We start from the raw sequence: 19862 nt of genomic DNA, 5'->3' as shown, positions 1-19862 counted from the left end.
GTAGGCCATATGATTGATGGTGTCCTTATGATTTTAATTGAAAATACAATGACCAAATTATTTATCTGCTCCCATCATCAAATAAATAATATGTTACATCAGTGGATACTTTGGGGTAATGACGTAAATTATTGAGGAAAAAATAAGTAAATAAACCTTTGCTTGTTACTTCCTGAAAATCACTTTTAGAACTTGTGTAGTGCAGTTAATAGCAGGTATTCTGAGACTTTTACTCAATAATTTAATATTTGTATGGACGACTAATAAAATATATTTACTTTTGCTCAAGAATGACTTTTAGCAGCCCCTTTTTTTAAAAAAAAAAAAAAAAAAAAAAAAAAAAAAAAAAAAAAAACAGTTTGTGGCCTACATGATGATGCTGTCCTGTCTCTTCATATTTAATTGACAAAAAAAACATTATATGTTTCCTGATTGATTGATTAATTCCGTCTATCAATGGAAACTTTGGGATAATGACATCATTTATTAGCGTTTTCCAGCGTTTTCTGCTGAGGACCAGCATCCTGCTGATCTTTACGACAGTTTCACAAACACACTGCCGTCACGCTTTACGGTAAAGTGTGTAGCTCGCTCTCCAGACCCAGCAGCTGTCAGAAGGTAATGAAAACTCCCATATAACAGTTTATTTCACCGCTACTGTTAACCAAATCATGTCTAGTCCAACTTCAGTCAGTCTGTCTTGCTGTGTTGTGCTTTCATAAAGCCGTCAGAGCTTTTTTATCCCGGCTAACAGCAGCTAACGTCAGTGCTAACGCTCACACATGCTAGCTAGCTGAACCCACCCCGCCCTCAAACCTCAGGTTACTAGCCTGAAACTTTACTGTTCAGAGGGTCGCATGAAGTTAAAGTTGCATTATTCCTGTCTGTCTGATGTAAACAGCTTGTTTATCTGGTTAGATAAGGTAAATAAATTACAGGCTTCATGCACACTGCTGCTGTGCTGTACACTGTGCAGAGCAATAGCAGTATATTCACTATTATGCTACTTTCCCACTAAGCATATCTGTTGAAGTGTATATTAGCAGTTCTCACATGGCGGCAGTGATTGTGTGATGTTGGCTGCTTACTGTCATGTCTTTGACCCGCTCAGGCAATGCGCATTGGACTGCCAAGTGCAGAGACACTGCAAGGTGGATCCTTAAAAGCTTTGGTTGTGGTGAGTGGCTCTTAGCTTGTTTTGATTGTGGATTATTTTATCTATTAATCAATTAGTTGCTTGGAAAGAAACCAGGAAATATTCACATTTAAGAGCTGGAATCAGAATACTGACAGTTTTTATTTATTTTTTATTATTATGTATTATTGTTTTCTATATAGAAACTTTTACACGCTCTTATACATAAAGTGGCTGTTTGCACCCAGAAAGTAGCTTCACAAACCACCAATAAACACAGAGAAGAAGAAGAATATGAAATATTCAATCATTTGGCTTTGCACACTACATATCTTCATCCCTTACCCTCAGGTGTGCATAAACTACATGTCTGGAGCTTCTTTTTAAAATCCCAAAATGTTAAATTAGCAGTTATCTAACCAGTTTCAGCCACATTTATCCATTTATCTGAAAACAAATCCGTATTGTTCATCCCTATTTATTACCCCGATGTTGGCTGGGTTTCATCCCTCTCTCCTCTCCTTCTTCTCCTCCCAGACGGTGCTCCTGAGTGTGTTTATGTTCCAGCTGCTGAGGACTGTTGGACTGAGGGCGTTTTCCATGGCATCTGAGACGTACACGTCGGGCACACACTCCGCCGCCTTCGTCACTTGCCCTAACGACACGGTGGCTAGAGATTTGGCCAGGTGACACAATTGTGATTACTGAATAATGGATGAAATAAAAATCTGACTGGAAAATATGTTTAGCTCAAAGACTTCATCACCCTGCAAGACAAATATAGAATTTCCTGTCATTATTTTTATGGATATTCTTGTGTGGCTGACTAATTCTTTGTGTCACACAGGGGCATCGTGGAAAAGAAGCTAGCAGCGTGCGTCAACATTGTCCCAGCGATTAAATCTGTGTAAGTTTTGAGATGGCTGCTTTTCAGTGTCATGCCATGCACACATTGTCCTTCACAAATTGATACTTTATAAACACAAACATGACGACGACTCCCTGGGATTTATCAGATGACAGATTTCTTATTTCGTCTCGTCGCCCAGATATGAATGGCAGGGGAAGATTGAGGAGGACAACGAGGTGCTGCTGGTGAGTGTTGTGATGTTTTGAGGCTGCGTAAATAGCACCCAAATCATATTTCTACAACATGGGATAAAAAACACATTGCATCACATCGGCCAAGCTGACCCAGTCTCTCTCTTCCCCGTGTAGATGATCAAAACAAGAAGTTCCAAGGTGCCTGCTCTCGCTGAATATGTCCGGTAAGTTCATTCCAGCCTCCAACCTCCATCACAGGAACATTGTTGACCATTACCTGCCATGACTCGAGTAAGCAGTGTGGCTTTAATTACTGCTGCCTGTCATTGTACTCTCCAGCTCTAATCATCCTTATGAAGTGGCCGAGGTCATCAGCCTGCCTATAGACCAGGGCAACCCGCCCTACCTGAAGTGGATAGGAGACATCGTCCCTGAGTAAGGATGGACTGATGGATGAGTGGAAGAACTGGTTAACAGAACAAATGTAAAAAAAAATCATTTGAAACCGTACAATACTATAGATACTGTCCAAATCGAGAGATGAGTCATTTTTTCTCCAAGTCCTTAATATGTTTCCCTTCCAGTATGTTAACCACTAGAGGGCAGCCCTGTTCTTTTATTTTCAAAGTTAACCAGATGCCAGAATAAACTGAGCAGCAACAGCTTGGACTTGTTTGAAGCCGACACTAAAATGTTTCATCAGTTAGATTCCGGATTTTGTTTGTAAAAGAATAATTTTCAAATAAAGTGAAGCATTATTTTTTATTGGTTTTGAGTCATTGTTCGGGAACACCATACAGTAAAGTTACACACTGTGTGCAGCGATGCATATGACAGCAATTAAGGGAAAAAATAAAAATATACTATATACTAAATATTACATTCCAACATCATCTGTAAACATTATTTTCAACCCACCTTCACAGAATTACTCTTGGCTTTCAGTGCTTTATCAAAGCCCAAACAACACTGCACATAATACAAGATGTTAATGCAAACACACTGTACATTGTGAGCAAAGACGACAAACTGAGGGGGGGGGAAAGCGATTCTGTGTAACCTGCTGATGTGAGATTTGATTTAAATCTGTGGGCTCTAAAGGAGACATTAAATATAAAATTCACAACACACAGCAAAACACACCATCATAATCAATAGGTTTGTTAACAATGACCATATCGACATGTAAACAACATGAAGCAAAGATGTTTGACAATAAACATGGATGTTCAAGGGTGACACAAGTTGTGTGTCTGATGCTTCAGGGATCCATAAGATCTTCCTTATGTGTTATCTTAGCTTAATTCTGTTGTAGTATCTTCTACACATCCCCTTCATAATTTAAGATAATAAATACATAAATAAATATAAATACAATCTGTTTTCTTGACAGGATGTGCCGTTTTTCTTAGTAGCATATTTCAGATATGATACAGACCAATAAATCCGGTTTAGTGTTTAGTAGTATTTAAATCTTCCTGAAATCTGCTCTGTACCCCTTTAAAAAGAAGTAATCTTGCATTATATTTATTATGGGTTGTTATTGCACATCTTGACAACTGCAATTTGTTGTCAGTGAACATTTCAAGGGAGAAAATAAATCACTCAATTGCACTGAAGAGATCCAGTGTTGACATCCAGCTTCACGCGAGCTCAGTGTGGATGTATTTACACACAAAAAAACCACAACAAAAGCCTGAGATAACAACCTGAAATGTGTTTTTGAAAAGCCATTTTCAAAAGTAGAGGTACAAAGCTCACCTGGCTGACATTTTCATTCCACAATGGCTCATTAGTTGTGTTGTCTCCTCTGGGATATGATTCATAGAGTGCATTAGCTGTTTCAGAACAAGATGTTCCTCGTTTAAAAAAAAATTGAAAAGGTCTTCAACATGATGGCAATTAAAAAATAAAAATAAATACACAAATAAATATAGAATAAATATGGATTTTGTTCTAGTCTTCGTTAACAAAGTGACTGAAGCCCAGCACCCACATGCACAGGTTTATATCACTATTTGATGGCTGTCTTGGGATAGAATTGTGATTTTTCTCAGTTTAGAGCAAAAAATCTAAATCACAAGAATGAACTCTCAATCTGGACCATACCAGTGTCTCCAGATGTCTTCCACTATTTACACCATTTCATCTATTAACACCTGCAGCCATGTTTCCAGGCTTTGTGTTTTTCCAAATGTGTTTTCAGCTATTTTAATTCGCTCTTCCTGCCTTTCAGATTCCCCATTGGTTGCAATCTAACATGGCTGACATCATGCCTAATTTTATATTTCGTAATTATTATCTAACACCAAAGCAAAAAAACAACTGCAATGATATTTACGGACTGTTACATCGTGTGAACTTTCCATGGAGAAAAGGATCTAAAGCTGAGCCTGTGATCTGTTTTCCACGTTTGTTTGTCATATTTACAGCTGTTTTTAAGTACCTGTGAGAAACACTTTAGATAGCGTGAATTAAAACCCAGTGGAAACATGTCAGCGTCTGTTACAGATAGCTGATTTCAAGCACTTGGTCCGGGAGGTCTTCAGATTGTGACTTGCTGTCTTTAGTTTTACCAGCCGTGGAGGACGCTGCCTCGGCGGGATCAGAGTCTGGACCTGTCCCAGCTAGATCTCCATGTTTGGCGCTGTGACCAGAGAGCTCCGGCTCAGGTTTACCCTTCTGCACTGCCTGAGTCTTTGATCCCACCGTACCTCCGCTGTGGTTTCCATTTTGTGACGTTTTGCATATTTCACGCATCGGTACAGCTCCTTTTGGTCCATTGACGTCCTCCTCTTCTTCTTTTTCTCCACAATCCTCCTTCTGCACATTGATGACTCCCTCGCTTCTCTGTACTTGGAGGACAATGCCGCCCCACTCCTCTGTGGGTCGCTGCACCTCGGTGCCGGCCCTGTCGTTGTTCTTCACCCTGCGCGAGGCGCCGCACAGGGCTTTCCTGAAGCCTCTCTTGAAGTTGTCGGACAGAAAACCGTACAGTATTGGGTTGGCACAGCTGTTGGCGTATGACAGCACAACAACAAAAACATAGAGCCCTCTGAAGTCCCCGGGTAGGACCACCAGCAGGTTGACGATGTTCAGGACGTAGAACGGCAGCCAGCAGAGGACAAACACCGCCACCACGACCACCACCATCCTGGTGATTTTACGCTCCGACTTCCTGCGGCGAGAGGATGTGGCCTGGGCTCGTTTCCCAACGCTTCGCACCTTTGAAAGACAAGAAAGAGAACTTTGACCTCTTATTTTACCACACATGTTTACTAGTAAAGGGCCAGTTCACCCAAATAAAAAATAAAAAAAAAATCGGAATTAGTATTTTTCCATTTCAACTGCTGATGTTTCAGTTATCCTCACCTGAAGTTTCTAAAATTAGGTAAATGTCAAATTTGTATTGTATTGTATTTGTATTGAAGACGTTGACAGTGATAGTAATTATCTAGAGCCTGTATGACACTGCGTTTGCGTTTTCTAAGTGTGTTTGATAAAAAACGAACAAAGAATCCTGTCAGCTATAATAACAGTGTATCATGGCCTTCTTTGGTACTTTTTTTATTTTTAGTAAAAGTGGCATTTCATGTTTTATTCCTGAAATGCTTCGTGATGCGAAAGCTGCCGTCTCAGATCAATTACAATACACCGTTCATGACATGAGATACAGAAAGATTATGACTTCATCAGTGAAATAACTGAGCAAACACCTCAAAACGTATTACCAACACTATCAGCACTGTGATATGTTGCTATGGGTTAGTTTTGGAGGAACGTTCTCTATTTATTAATTTTTTTCATACATCATAATATGTGTTATATTATGGTGAATAATTTCTCTGTTTTTCCATAAAATCAGGACAATACTAACTCTGGCACAGTGTGCGTCTTTATTATCTCTCTGCACATATTGCTTCACTGCAGGAGCCCTGCAGTATCATTATTAATGTCAACGGAGAGCGATCCAATTATGAAGGATATTAGTGTGAACCAGTGTGCTTGCGTAGTTTGTGATGGCAGCTGCTTTTCTTCATGACAGCTTTATTTGGGGGATTATCTTTGTAAATGCAAAACACAATTTGACTTATTTTCAGCTGGTTTTGGAGGTGAAAGTCCAATTTATTTTTCCTGTAGATGATGTCACGAGACTGACAGTTGGAGCACTTCTACAGCTTAGATGGACATGAAACTCTCCTGGTGGAATAATCAATCCAAGAGATGAAGAACTCTGATGGAAAATAGAAAGTTCATTGATAAAAACGTCTGGGGAGACTGTAGTGTTTTAACTGTCCGCAATCCCAAAAACGATCCTAAATTTTTTTTTAGAAAACAAGCAAAAACTTCACACCTCTGTCTTAATAAAACACATCTGTGTGGCTGTAAATGTTGTACCTTGAAGACGATCAGCAGGTAGCACAAGCAGATGACCAGCAGCGGGCAGAAGAAGCCCACGGTGCAGGTGTACACGATGAACGACGTCTTCCACACCTCCGCGGGCTCGGGCCACACGATGCTGCAGTTCCCATCGTCCTTCAGCACGTCGGCGAACACCACCACCGGCAGCACCACCACAAAGGACCCCGCCCAGACCGTGCCACTGATCGCCTTGGCTACGCGGGGGCGGCGCCACCAGAAGGAGCGGATGGGGTGCACCACGGCCAGGTAGCGGTCCACTGACATCACAGTCAGGCAGAAGATGCTGGTGAACTGGTTGATGGCGTCCACCGTCATGACCACGCGGCACATGAGGGAGCCGAAGGGCCAAGAGAGCAGAGCGTTCTGCACCGCCAAGAAGGGCAGGCCCAGCATGAAGAGCTCGTCTGCGATGGCTAAGTTGAGGATGTAGATGTTGGTCACCGACTCATTCTTGGTGTAGTTGACGATAACGTGGATGACCAGAGTGTTGCCAACGAGGCCGACGACACACACTATCCCGTAGATCAGAGGGATGAAGATGCCGGTCAAGCCAGGGAGCGGTCCATGTTCAGGTGCGGTGCAGTTCTGGCAGGTGCCGTTTAGGAGGAGAGAGGCATCACTGCGGGTGTAGTCGAGAGGCGGTTCGGTAGGAGTGGAGAGGAGCAGGGAGTTGTTGCTCCAGGCTGCTGTCAGGGCTTCCTGAGACAGCAAGGAGACCTGGCTGGCCTGGATGAGCTCCATGGAGGCGTTAAGGACGTTGAGCCAACAGAAGTCGACGAGATCCCATCAGTGAACGGTCAACAGCCCTGAAAGGAAAAGGAGAGAGAGTCGGCCAGCTGTTTTCCCAACTACATTACCGGTCTCATAGCTCCAGCTCCGAACTTAACACACAGGTATTTTTGAATAATGAGCCCATTCACCAAAATGTCTGTTAAATATCAGGGTAAGTGTGCTGAAGTTTTAAAAAAAGTTGGTCCAATCTCAGACCAGCTGGCTTGCATAATAATAAGCCATTAATCATCCGGACAACCCTTCATCCATCACAACAAAAACAAGCCTGCACCGGAACAGAAACACAACGTATTTAGTTCCATTAGCGCAGGACTTGTTTATGAAGCCTTCTTAATAGCTACCATGCTGCGTACAGGCACACCCCTCATCCCTCACAGCGACGGCTAATAATTGGTGCTCTGTTAGGAACAAAATGCACTGACCTATGGAGAAAAAAAATAACATAGGCATGTCCTCCACAACCTCGACTTAAACGCATTAATGTACATCAGAGGATGACAGGAAGAGGGGAAAGTGTAGAGAGAGGATACAGGCAAACTGTTTTAATATTGCCACAAATAGAACAAATAGGAGGCGTAGGCTGGTTTTGTTTCAAAGTAAAAGGTCAGTTTCGGAAGACAAGAAACCGCCTTAAAGTCACCTTTGTTCAAATACACTATGAAATCTCAGTGCACATGACTCATCCACATTGTTCCCGTAAAATGTATATTTCATTTCAAAGCTGAATGCAGGAGCCAGCAGCCAGAGGTCAGAGCCTCAATTACTGAAAGTAAATGCCAGTGGACAGTATATGTTGTGCAGCTGTGAGACAACCGGAGCCACTTAAAACTTAGAAATATGCGAGGACACACTTGGTAAATCTGGTAAATATACAATATTGTGGTGTTTTTTTTTACTATTTTATTTTCCTCCCTGGACTCTGGAGCGCTGCAGGATACACATGACACAGGCTTGATTTTTCTGATTTGAGGCTGATTGTGAGCTTTCAAGCGGAAACAGAGTCGTTGTTTTAACCAATAGATATCACCATGAAACTTCTCCAGCTGATTACACATATTTAGTCAATCATTATTATTTTTCTGTGTCAAGTGTCAAGCTAGAAAACAGTGAAGACACAACTGATCCAATGTGCAGGCAGAGAAACACAGGTGAGAGTCATGAGTGGAAAGACATCAGAAACAAGGGAAGGCTGATGGGACAGATGTGAGACAGGTGTGTGGAGAAAGTAGACTAGGGAAGACTGAACAAAAACCCAGAAATACACCGAACACACCAGAACAGCTGGACCAACAACAAGTGTTCTGACATTTCACATTTACATATGCAAAAGAAAAAATATTATTGTTTCTCAGCCTTTCTGTGACCTCCTCCTCCTCTTCCCTACTCTCTCCATCCTCAGGTGTTTCCTAATCACATGATTAGGCCCTGCAGCTTATGTAAGGGAGGCTGGAGGAGAAGGAGGTCTCGTCTACACCACAGAGCGTTTGTTTAGAGTTTCTGCAGTTGGTGCTTTGTTTTCTTTAGCGGATGGAGGTCTGGTAGTTCTGTTTTTGTGCGTTTTTTTTCTTAGTGTAGGAAGTGAAGTTCTGGTTCCTCAGGCCCACTGCAAAGCTGGCCCAGACTTCTCTCATCTTTTTGTTCATTTTAGGCCAGGCCTCCACACTCTCATGGATCTGGTTAATTTACTGTGTGGTGAATGAAAATAATTTATTTTGCAAACTTGTCCGCAGGTATAGTGATGTAGGTTGTTGGTCACAACGTAGAGCCAACTTTGTGTGGTTTTTTTTTTAATTCTCTATTTAAAAATGCACTCAGGCGTTTCCTTATTTTTGACATATTGGAGTCAAAGGTTTTTAGAGAGAATGTTGGATATCTCTTCTAATCACTCCATAAACCAAAACATAGTTTAAGCAACCATAAAGTATCAATTGTCATGTATTTTTTATTTATTTATTTATTTATTTTTTTCAGAATTAGAATTTGTAGAAGTTGGGCAGTGATTGATACATGAACTCCTTTGTAAAAAAAAAAAAAAAAAAGGAAAGTTTGATGTATCTCCTGCTGAAGATTTCTGGCTCATGGAAATGAGAGAATTCAAAATACACATGAACATACTTTGCATTATTTTCCAGAGCATCTGAACCACAATAAACACCTAAATGTCACTGACATTTTCTTTCGATGAGTCTGAAAGAAGACGTCTAAAATGATCAAAATCTCAAACCGTATCTGTGCCTGGGGGGGAAAAAAAATGTTATTTTCACTTGTTGTGTTTCCCCTTTTTAAAACCTGATGTTGGCTTTTATATCAAGAACAAATAATCCTGCAGCACAACAGTGTGAAGATAAAGACTCCCCAATACAATCAAAGAAGGCTTCACTTAGAATGCTGTTATTATTTGACAGTCATACTCAAACTAAATGGAGCGATTTGAGCTATACTATGATACTACTATGGATGTACCCTATAGAGATGAATCAATACTGTCACAGAGGTGGTTGTGCAAGCATAAGGTGTTAAAAATCAGCTAACGCACAACACGCCACATTCACACTCAGACCCCACTCTGCGTCCAAACTACCTGCCTGTCTGTATAACACACACATGGAAAATTTTACGGAGGGGTTGTAAGGATTTTTTTTCTTTTTTTTTTTTAAATAAAAGACGAATTGAGTAATTTGTTAATTCAAAAATGTGTCAAACATTTAAAAGTGTCCAGCCCATGTGAGCTTACAAGACATATTTCTGTGTGCAAATCGAAGAAATCTTCATAATCTTGTCATGACTTATATATTTGACTCTTTTGAACATAATTTCCATGCAATTATTATTATTATTCTAATCCAGCCAAGTGAATTGTTCACTGATTCATGTGGTGATGATTTTAGGAGAGTATGACTGATGTACTGTATTTCATTATTTATTTGTGAATTTTATGTCCAGTTTAAGAATTTTCTGAGCTCTAAAAAGATAAAAATCCAACCCAGTCTGCATATGAAGCATGTAGAAGAGGCTTTTTTTTAATCATGATTACAGGCTTTTGACCAAAATCACAGCACAAAAAAAAAAAAATAAAAAAAAAAAAATAAAAAAATAATATAGTCCCTAAAATGTCTTATTGATGAGAGGAACCGCTCATATAATCACACACGCTTCCCAATGTGCTCCTGATTTCCAGGTTTCGCAGCACAATACCCTGCCGCTCTAATCTCTGACACACACAATGAGAGCAGACCGTATGTCTTCCCGGAGGGCATCACCTCTTTTGTCTGCTGTTCTATGGTCGGCTCTCAGGACACCCTTCATGGGGAAATGTTGCTACGGTGATCAAGGGGTCAAGACAAGGCCCGAAAGGCCCTGCACGGAGGCTAACAAGGGGGCGAAATGAATGCTGATTGAAGAGCCGATGCTCTTTACATTCACACACAAAGGAAATAATGACTTTTAGTGAGCATTGTGTGCAAGTTGACGTGTGTGTGTGTGCACTTTTACATGCGTGTATGCAGACTGCTTCCTTTCATGCATCTGTTGAATGCAGATACTGCAGGTTCAGATCAGTGAAACTTTGATGTGATAGTATTCATAAAGACTGAAGCTTAAAGCCGTTTCATAAAAAGTCTTAGTTAGCTTATTAAGGAAAACAGTTTGGTTTAATCCTTATTTTACCTGAGGATATAATATAGGATAACTTTGACTTCAGTATGCCCAACAACTGCAAGGACTCTGATCAGTCACACAAACATGGATATGAACTCGATAAGTCAAAGTTTTCCCCCATCCAGCAATTCATATCAAAGGTGGAGGTGTTTCTTGAGCACAGGCGAGTCTACTGGCAGCAGGCTGTGATATTTTATGTAGAATTGTAATATGAGATTGCGATATGGGGCGGCTGTGGCTCAGGTGGTAGAGCCAGTGTCTTGTTATCAGAAGGTCTCTGGTTTGATTCTCCTAGTCTGCATGTTGAAGTGTCCTTGGACAAGATACTGAAACCACAGATTGCTCCTGATGTGCTGGTCGGCACCTCACGAGAGTGAAATGAAATGGGTCTGACACTGTCTGCAGCCTTCTGAAGAAAAAAAAAAATGAAACGGGAAGATGGGTGGACACCCGTCAGCGCCCACTTACTGAGCTCCACAGGATCTTCTATAAATAATAATGCAATTATCCAAGAAACTGAACTGTCAATGGGTGGTGCTTTTGTATGCATTAATGTTATCTTGAGCCTAAGCATGTGAAACACGAGTCACCATGGTGATGCATCTTTTTTTTTAAAGTAAGAAGTGAACCACCGTCGCTCTGAACCCAACGCCATACAGACCACCGGTCAAAAAGTAGCATTTCGTCATCACTGATACGCCGTTTTTGTTTTTGGCATAGTGAGATCGCTCTTGTAATGAAACTAACTATACAAAGTACAAACTAAAGTCAAAGAGTGAGCAGAGAGTGGGAGTTGTTGCTGCTGTTGTTCAGAGAAATGCAACCAAAGAGAACAGTTTGTGTGCAAAGAGCATTGGTGCCATTTAGAGAGGTGTAGGAGGGAAATGATAAACTAAACGACTAATCTAATGGATTCCTCCGGTATTTCACATGCATTATTATTATAACTCCAAGTCTGAACAAGAATAACAACTTAACTGTCTTGACATTTCCATAACACTGTGGATTCTGCAAAACAAGATTACATGAACCTAAAGCTGCACTAATTAATGTTGTTGCATTAACAATAGGCCAAGTGACTGCATGTAGAGGGTGCACATCGTGACAATCGCACAAAGACGGACTGTGACTACAGCTACGGTGGTGTTACGGCAACGCTGAGCAGAAACACTACACTCAGATTCAGAACCCCCCCCTCACCTGACTGCACCCTCCCAAAAAGCATCTAACCATGAACACTACCTCAGTTCCATGGTGCGTTTTAGCGTCTTTCAGCTTATGTTTTTTTCGACTTTTCAGCTTACTCTTACTGCCAACTGTTAGTCTGCCCAGGGTTTTGAGTCCAACCTGCCCCTTGCTGCACGCCACCCCACCTCTCTCTAATCCCACTTCCTGTCACCTCCCAAGCTGTCCTATCAAATGAAGCCATGAAAGGCCCAAAAGAAACAAACACGTTGAGGAAACCTGCCCAGCAACAAACCTCGTAGAGACAAAGCTGATGACTAAGTGGTGAACATAGTGCAACATGTAACGTAGGACAGTAAATATTGGACTTACATTTGCCGATTAGACACAAACACGACTGAAAATCAATGCTAATGTTACAAAGTCAATATGGTGTTTTCAGCTGCAGAGCTTCTGAAAAATAATGAATTCAGGTTGAAACTGTGGAGTATAAATCCACTATGTTCGAAGGCTTTTGAACAAAGGCAAAATTCAAAAGGAAGCTTGAAAGTATTTGTGTGTGTGTGTGTGTGTGTGTGTGTGTGTGTGTGTGTGTGTGTGTGTGTGTGTGTGTAATTGCCTGTATTGACGACACAGAATTCCATGACAGGAGCGCAATCCACTTCTCCATCAATGATTCCTTCGCTCGTTGTGCTCCTCTTTGTCTTCGTCTACAATGAAAACCTTTTATGACATGCTATCGCTTAATCAGAGCGTCAAAGCTCCACTGGAAGTGGCGCATTTTAGAGATTTATTGGTGAGGTGACAATTGTTTGAAACACAATGAGCAGGAGCGATTGTGGAAACTCAGAATCTCTATTTGAATCCCCGCTCTGAACACAAGCTGGCTTCAGTTGCCGTTCTCTGTTAAGGACCAAGGCATACAGTCTTTTAACGTCCAGCTTTTAATGTGTTAGGCATTTTTTTTTCCTTAAAGGATGCGTTTTCAGCTGAGAGCTTCTTCAACATCAGTTTCCAAACCTCTGCAGTGCAGTCTAATGGCACAGTTGAGCTAAAAAAGTGCCAGTGTGGAGGACTTAGTGTTTACTGGTGGTGTGGTTTCACACTGGAAGCAACTAAATACCTCTCGTCTGTATCGTGGCTGCTAAAAATGCAAAAAGTCAGTGTTTGATTTGTCTGTTCTGGGCTACTGTAGAGATATGGCCTCCATGGAGGAGGACCCTTCCTCTGCAGATACAAAAGGCTCATTCTTCTGATTTTAGGTGTTTATACACGAACAGAATCTTTGTTATAAATATTTCTTTTTCTGCCCCTGAACTCCCCCCTTAATCCTGCACACTAGACCTTTTAACAGCTCTCATTTCTGGTACCACCACGCACACAAAATGTATATTTCACAACACGCAGCCACTCAGCTGAATTTTCTAAAAAGCAGTCAGTGCCGTTGTGCTGACAGTATTGTTGACTCTTTGCGTATGAGAGGCCTCATCATGATTACATGCTTCACACCGCGGGTGAAGAGCCGCTTCCTCCTCGCTGAAAGCCGCGCTGATGCCTGTGTAATAACATCATAATTATTCAAGCCGCAGCTCAATACAAACAAGCTGCTGGTGGGATCAAGAGGCAACGAGGTCACCATTAAAACAGATGCCCGCCTGGTAAATAATTCAGTCGGGGCTGACTGCTCAGATAGAAACGACTATTATTTCATTCATTAAGTGCATTTTGGGCCATTTCCATTGTTTCTTTTTAACACTCTCTCTCTCTTGTTTGCAATTAAAAGTTGGTCACTTTCGGAGACCTTTTTTTTTTTTTTTTTAACAGTGATAACACATTTGCATGATATTTTGCAGCAGGTAAATGCTTTTCCACCCTCTTTATGAAAGAGCTGCCATTAATACAGAGCCTGGAGGACTTTACATTAAAAGAGACATCTCGTCACCCTTACTACTTGATAGGTTTTCACTCAGCAATAACTCCACACGCACACACCTGATCAACTATGTCTGGTGCTGGAGGTACACCTGACAACACCCCAGTCCTCTGAAACACGCACAATACCCTCAAATGCTGCTGGAGTCTGCCAGTAACACAATGTTACATTTGTACTTGCACTAACAGGTAATATTGTTCTTTTTTTTCCAATCAGACCAGAAAATGGAAGAAATAAATACGATACAAAATGAGTTTCCAAGCACAGAAATTGATTCAGAGAAACTGTTACAAAATGGTTCGCTATAGGATGTCTTTATAAAACAAAGAACACAGACACATATGTTGAAATGGACACCACTGTCTAGTGAGGCATCTTTTGTAAGGGGCTGAAAAGTTGTAACCACAGGTGCCATCAAGTATGTGCTGATAGAAGTAGTTAAATCCCTTATGTCAGCTGTAAAGTGTCCAGATAAGCTCAAAATAGTCCCTGAAACATAGTTTGAGCTAAATATGGCATCCTTGGTCATGCAACATCACCACAGTGTCTTCCTGCCTTCTTCCAAGAGAGTTCCACTTGGTCCAGAACTGTAAAAAGATTGTTACCCTTGGTTTTATTCAGTTATTTGTTTCTATAAAAATGGGGTGAATTGTCATGAATGACAGATGAGCCCTGCGTCATGTCGGTGTGTGGACGGGAACTCTGCCGACAAATCAATTATGCGCAGAATCTAACTCAAAATGTACATCTTGTACGGAAGATGGCTGTATATATATATATATATTTTTTGAGAGTCACAAACCCTGTGAAATATGATCAAAATCATAACCGGAGCCATTTGGTCCAATTACACTTGGTAAATCTAGAAGAGCTGCACGATTAAATTGTTTTCTCCCCATTCAAGTTAACTGGAAGTAAGCTGGCTCAGTCAGTGTGAGCCTCTGGCGCGTCCTCTCTATGACCCACACAGCTCCAGGTGGTACTTATTATTATTATTATTATTATTATTATTATTATTATTATTATTATTATTATTATTATTATTATTATTATTAGTTATGTATAACTGAATGTAGCTGTGTAAAAATAACAATTACTTATTGCTATACAAGAAAGGCAGCCTGTAAACTGACAGTAGGGAATCGGAGAATGCTTATTGCGCAAAGGTGCATTAAGCTCATTTAAAAATTGCCCCCTAGACTGGCTTGAATGAGGCTGAAGAGAAGTTATTACTCAGAGGAAAAAAGTCACGACATCACCGGCATCAATGGCTCCCTCACATCACAGAAGCATTCCAGTGTGAAGGCTTGATGCCAGTACAAAAACACAGAACTGCACACATGCACGTACACACACACACACACACACACACACACACACACACTTCTTAGCAACAGAGCACCGAGCAGCAGTCTGACCCGAGGAAGATGCCCTTTTCAGTAAAGACAGTGGACTAATTATGCGTATGTACTGGTCATTTAGCTGACAGAAAATCAACAACTGTGTTGACACTTTAGAACAAGAAACTATCAGTGGAAGAGGGATACACCATCAGCTAATTGGGGATCCATCTGTCTTATTACCCCCGAGGGGAGTCTACTCCCTCTGCTGCCGATCAATTAACGGATTTGCGGGGCTGGATCAGGTCTACATCCCCGCCAACGCCGCCGCCTCCATGCTTTTCATCACAGAAGGCAGACAAGAGCTCACAGATTAGCCTGACTTTGATCGATACTCCTACAGGCTCATCATGCACGTGCACGTTTCTCAGTGTGGTGTTCCCTTTTTCTGAGCCCACACACGGCAAATGAGTCTGCAGCACCCACAGGTGACACAAAGTGGATTGTCGTACAGTACGTTTGATTGTATTTATGTTGTGTTGACAGTTTCTTACAAACACAATGTCAGCAAACAATTAACTCTCTCCTCCCACACACGCACAGGGCGTCCCAAAACAAATGCATGTAATTACGGAGCAAATTGGCCAGATGAACAGAACGGAATAAAAAGCTTTAAAAGCAGCACTGGAGTGGAGGTCTACCAATTAAATTAAAAGCTCCTGCATGTCCCCAGACAGTACTGAGAGAGAGCGAGGGAGAGCGAGGGAGAGCGAGAGAGAGAGAGAGAGAGAGAGAGAGAGAGAGAGAGAGAGAGAGAGAGAGAGAGAGAGAGAGAGAGACAGAGAGAGAGAGAGAGAGAGAGAGAGAGAGAGAGAGAGAGAGACAGAGAGAGAGAGAGAGACAGAGAGAGAGAGAGAGAGAGAGAGAGACAGAGAGAGAGAGAGACGGGTCATGAGAGGTTCTGATAATTTTCTTCATTTGGCTTCTATTCATCATTTCAAGCAGAAGACTCGTTCACAGGTGCAAAGTGATGAAAAGAAGAGGGGAAATTAACATGCTGGGGATGTAGTGTAGCGTCTCACTCTGTTTCTTATCAGTGGAGGTGTTTTTTTTTTTTTACATTAGTCATTATTCAAAATGTATTTTTCCTCCTCTGGTTTCTCCTCCTAGCCTCTTATTTTACCCTCTTTTCTCAGCTCTAGTCCCTCCTTGTCTCATCTCACCTCTCCTCTTATCTATGACTCTTCTCTGATCTTCTCTCCTCCCCCATTTCCTGTCCCCGTCTTTATGCTCCTCTCCTCTCACTCTTATCTCTCTCTCACTCTTTTTTTTTTTTTTTTTTTTAATCCTTTCTCCGATTCTCCATTTTAGGGGTTTCCCAACCTTTCAAGACTTGTGGACCCTCGAAAAAACATCAATGTCTACCTGAAACCAGCCGGGGGAAGAGGTTTTAAGATCTTTAACTATAGAACAAATTACAAATTATAACATCAGTTAACATACAAAAGTATTAGAAGTATTAACATATAGTCTGCTCAAAGTACCAATTCAAAAAATACCCATTCTGCAGAATAATGATAACAATTTATGCAGGAATATATAAACATCTCTCCAATTGCAGCTTATAATAGTGGACCTATAAATCACCTCATGTACTGCCATCTGGCTCAAACCATAAAAATACATCATAATTAGTTGAATACCTGTTTTAATAATGCAGTGAAAAAGCAATTTAATGTGACATAAAATGGAAATACTCCTGTAAAGTACAAGTGCTCCATTAAATCCTCATCGCAAATTATTGGTCTTATGTGAACATCAGCTGTGAGCAATGAAAGAGGGATTCTTCCTTCTCTGGTTGTTTCATTGGAAGGTTTCTTTTTCTTTTTAGAGAGTTAAATTCGTCCAGTTTTCATGAGACAGAAGCACAAATCAAGTCTGGGAAAAGTCAAACTACAACATGTTTGTGCATAAGAATATATGTGTTTTCTTCCAGCCTACCTATGATCATCTTGTGAGCCATCAGATGTGTCTTGGGGACCACAGGTTGGGGAAGCAGCCTAACATCTCCTCTTTTGTCCTCAACTCGTATTTTCTAAGTCGTACAAATATGGGCTGATCTTTTCTCACAAGCCAAATTAACCTTGATAAAAACTTATCCGAGCGGCACAGAACAACACCTGTGGAAATGTGAGGAGGCGCTACAGTGAGCAGCACGCACAACACTTACTGTCTCTGTTAAACGAGTCGGTGGACACAAAGGCTGAATTAATGTGAGATGCAGCTGGACATTTGGACACGTCTGCAGGAGCGTGTTGCGCGTAAAAAGTTCGTTTATTAAAATGCGATGATGCAAAATCAGTGGCGCTGAGGCTCCTCCGTTTGTTTAAGCCAACGGCGAGAGGAGACATTTTACTAAGTCACTGAGCAGAACTTTATCAGAAACATCGCGTTCATAATCTCCAGTTGGAGAGTTTAACATGGAAATACCGTGCGCACCAAAGACGGAGAAACCAAGAGAGCCAGCGATCACGTCAAAAGAGAGAAAGATAAAGAAAGACAGAGAGATAAAGAAAGACAGAGAGAATAACTCACCGCAGTCCACTGCCAGCTGGAGGTGTTGCATCATCGTTAGAGTCCAGATGAGGTTAAATTTCCCCTTAAATGTGACTCGTGAACTGTCGCGTCCGCGGAGCTCCGTCTGCGCGCTCAGAGAGCCGAGAGCAGCCTCCACCCGCACAGCCCACCTCTGCTCACGCGCGCGCATACACGCACAGACAAATGCAATTATAATGTTAATGATGTTATCGACTTGTTGGTTAATACAGGCCATGATCCGAGCTGTATCGCTTCTCCCTCCTCCATCAGTTTAGCCTTTTTTTTTTCTTTGCGTCAATACTTGGGAACCAATTTCTGACATTTTAATTGAGTTCCAGGATTTTACACATTTTTTTTTTTACCTTTCCGCCCTCTGTGGCCAACTGTTGCCTATTAAATGTGCAATATATTTCAATCCCCTCTAATATAAATATAATATCCCACACATGTCTTAAGAAGAAATACCACACACCCTACAAAACAGGGCAAAAAAGAGTTGTGGGAACATGTGAAGCACACAGCAGACGCCCACCCAAGGTTGATCAATTTACTTTTTCTTCGTGTGGTGAAAAAAAAAGTCATTTCCCCTGGTAGAGAAGTGAACAAATAAAAGCTGAATCGACAAAATATGTAGGTATTTCATGAAATGGTGAAAGTAGAGAACAGCGTGGCCAGTCTATTCCAGCTGAAAGGTCAGCGCTCTTCACTCCCAGGCGCCCTGGGTGAGTCTGACAAAGAGCCACAGAGAAACTCACAGTTTGTGGGATACTAATGATAATAAGTCAGAAAGGGAGGTTCAGAGCGACAGGTGAGATTTGCCTTGAAAACACCTCAGTACCTACGTCGAGCCGATAAGTGATCCCGAGAACAGAGTGTGTACTCTGTGTCCACACAGCTCCCCCGTAACTTTGTAACCTCACTCAGGTTCAGATCACAACTCGCGCTTATTCAAAGGAGTAATGATATGCAAGGTGAAAAGGTAACCGATGATATGTGATGTGAAGAGAGTGCAAAGACAAAAAAGGAAAGAATAAAACAGTTGTGGAGGGTGTAGAAGATGGAACAGTGTTCAGACAGGTGCTCTGCAGGTGTTTTCTTCACACACACCCATCAGTCACGTCATTAGAAACCACCGACAGCTCAGGCACCTCATATGGCCTCTGGAGGGGGTCCGGTGGTGTCTGGCACCAGGACGATTGTTGTGGATCCTCAGTTTTGGATGCAGGACTGAACAACTTTTAGATGCGATAGAACTACATTCACATGATGCACAACAAAACCAACGTTTGGTTGCAAGAAAGAGAAAACTGATGGAGATATGAATTCTTGAAAATTACAACTTCTTTGTTTGGGTCAAAATTGACTTCTTGTAATTAATTTGATGAAAATAACTATTTAAAAGTATCGATGTTGCCAAGTTTCCTCGGGGTCTTGTGGATGTTCAGGACACATTTCAAACCAATCCAGTTAAAAATAAGAACTTGCTCAGGCTTTAAAATTCACAATGACAAAAAATGCTGATTTTTAGCTCTTTATAACTTTAGAGGATTTCATGAGGTCCCAGGAATTTAATAGTACTTTCGACATGACTTTTTTTTCCTTTTTTTCTTTGAGATACTTTGCACAGGAACACCTGATAAATGGTCAAAAATTTGCATCACTGAAAACATTCGTAGCCAATGAGGTGGATTTGATAAACCCTCATGAGGTGATTGGTGGCTGGAAGGCCAACAGGTCAGTGTGAACATGTTCAAAA

At 41.3% G+C, this 19862-nt stretch overlaps 2 protein-coding genes across 6 annotated transcripts; one reads left to right on the top strand and one right to left on the bottom strand.

Moving 5' to 3' along the window:
- The first annotated feature begins 513 nt into the window (after nucleotides 1-513).
- LOC119028560 (protein CutA homolog) lies at nucleotides 514-2944 on the top strand. Of its 2 annotated transcripts, XM_037114704.1 has the most exons (7): nucleotides 523-618; nucleotides 1112-1177; nucleotides 1673-1821; nucleotides 1983-2042; nucleotides 2185-2230; nucleotides 2354-2403; nucleotides 2519-2944. In XM_037114704.1, exons 2-7 carry the CDS (start codon nucleotides 1115-1117, stop codon nucleotides 2616-2618), a joined length of 468 nt encoding a protein of 155 aa, XP_036970599.1. In that variant the 5' UTR covers nucleotides 523-618; nucleotides 1112-1114; the 3' UTR covers nucleotides 2619-2944. The 2 variants fall into 2 exon arrangements, with proteins under 2 accessions (XP_036970608.1, XP_036970599.1); XM_037114713.1 differs by lacking the exon at nucleotides 1112-1177 and having other exon boundaries at nucleotides 514-618.
- A 145-nt stretch (nucleotides 2945-3089) lies between these two features.
- LOC119028544 (somatostatin receptor type 5-like) lies at nucleotides 3090-18214 on the bottom strand. 4 transcript variants are annotated; one of them, XM_037114674.1, is made up of 3 exons: nucleotides 18104-18214; nucleotides 6578-7407; nucleotides 3090-5404 (listed from the first exon to the last, which is right to left on the bottom strand). In XM_037114674.1, the coding sequence occupies exons 2-3, from the start codon at nucleotides 7340-7342 to the stop codon at nucleotides 4685-4687; spliced, it is 1485 nt and encodes a 494-aa protein (XP_036970569.1). In that variant the 5' UTR covers nucleotides 7343-7407; nucleotides 18104-18214; the 3' UTR covers nucleotides 3090-4684. The 4 variants fall into 4 exon arrangements, with proteins under 4 accessions (XP_036970569.1, XP_036970587.1, XP_036970559.1 ...); XM_037114692.1 differs by lacking the exon at nucleotides 18104-18214 and adding an exon at nucleotides 8758-8784; XM_037114664.1 differs by lacking the exon at nucleotides 18104-18214 and adding an exon at nucleotides 8713-8771.
- Nucleotides 18215-19862: the final 1648 nt, after the last annotated feature.

The sequence above is a fragment of the Acanthopagrus latus genome, chromosome 1 (assembly GCF_904848185.1).
Source record: "Acanthopagrus latus isolate v.2019 chromosome 1, fAcaLat1.1, whole genome shotgun sequence".
Taxonomy (NCBI): Eukaryota; Metazoa; Chordata; class Actinopteri; order Spariformes; family Sparidae; genus Acanthopagrus; species Acanthopagrus latus.
The sequence above is the reverse complement of the archived record's forward strand: the minus strand, read 5'-3'. Positions and strand labels throughout refer to the sequence as shown.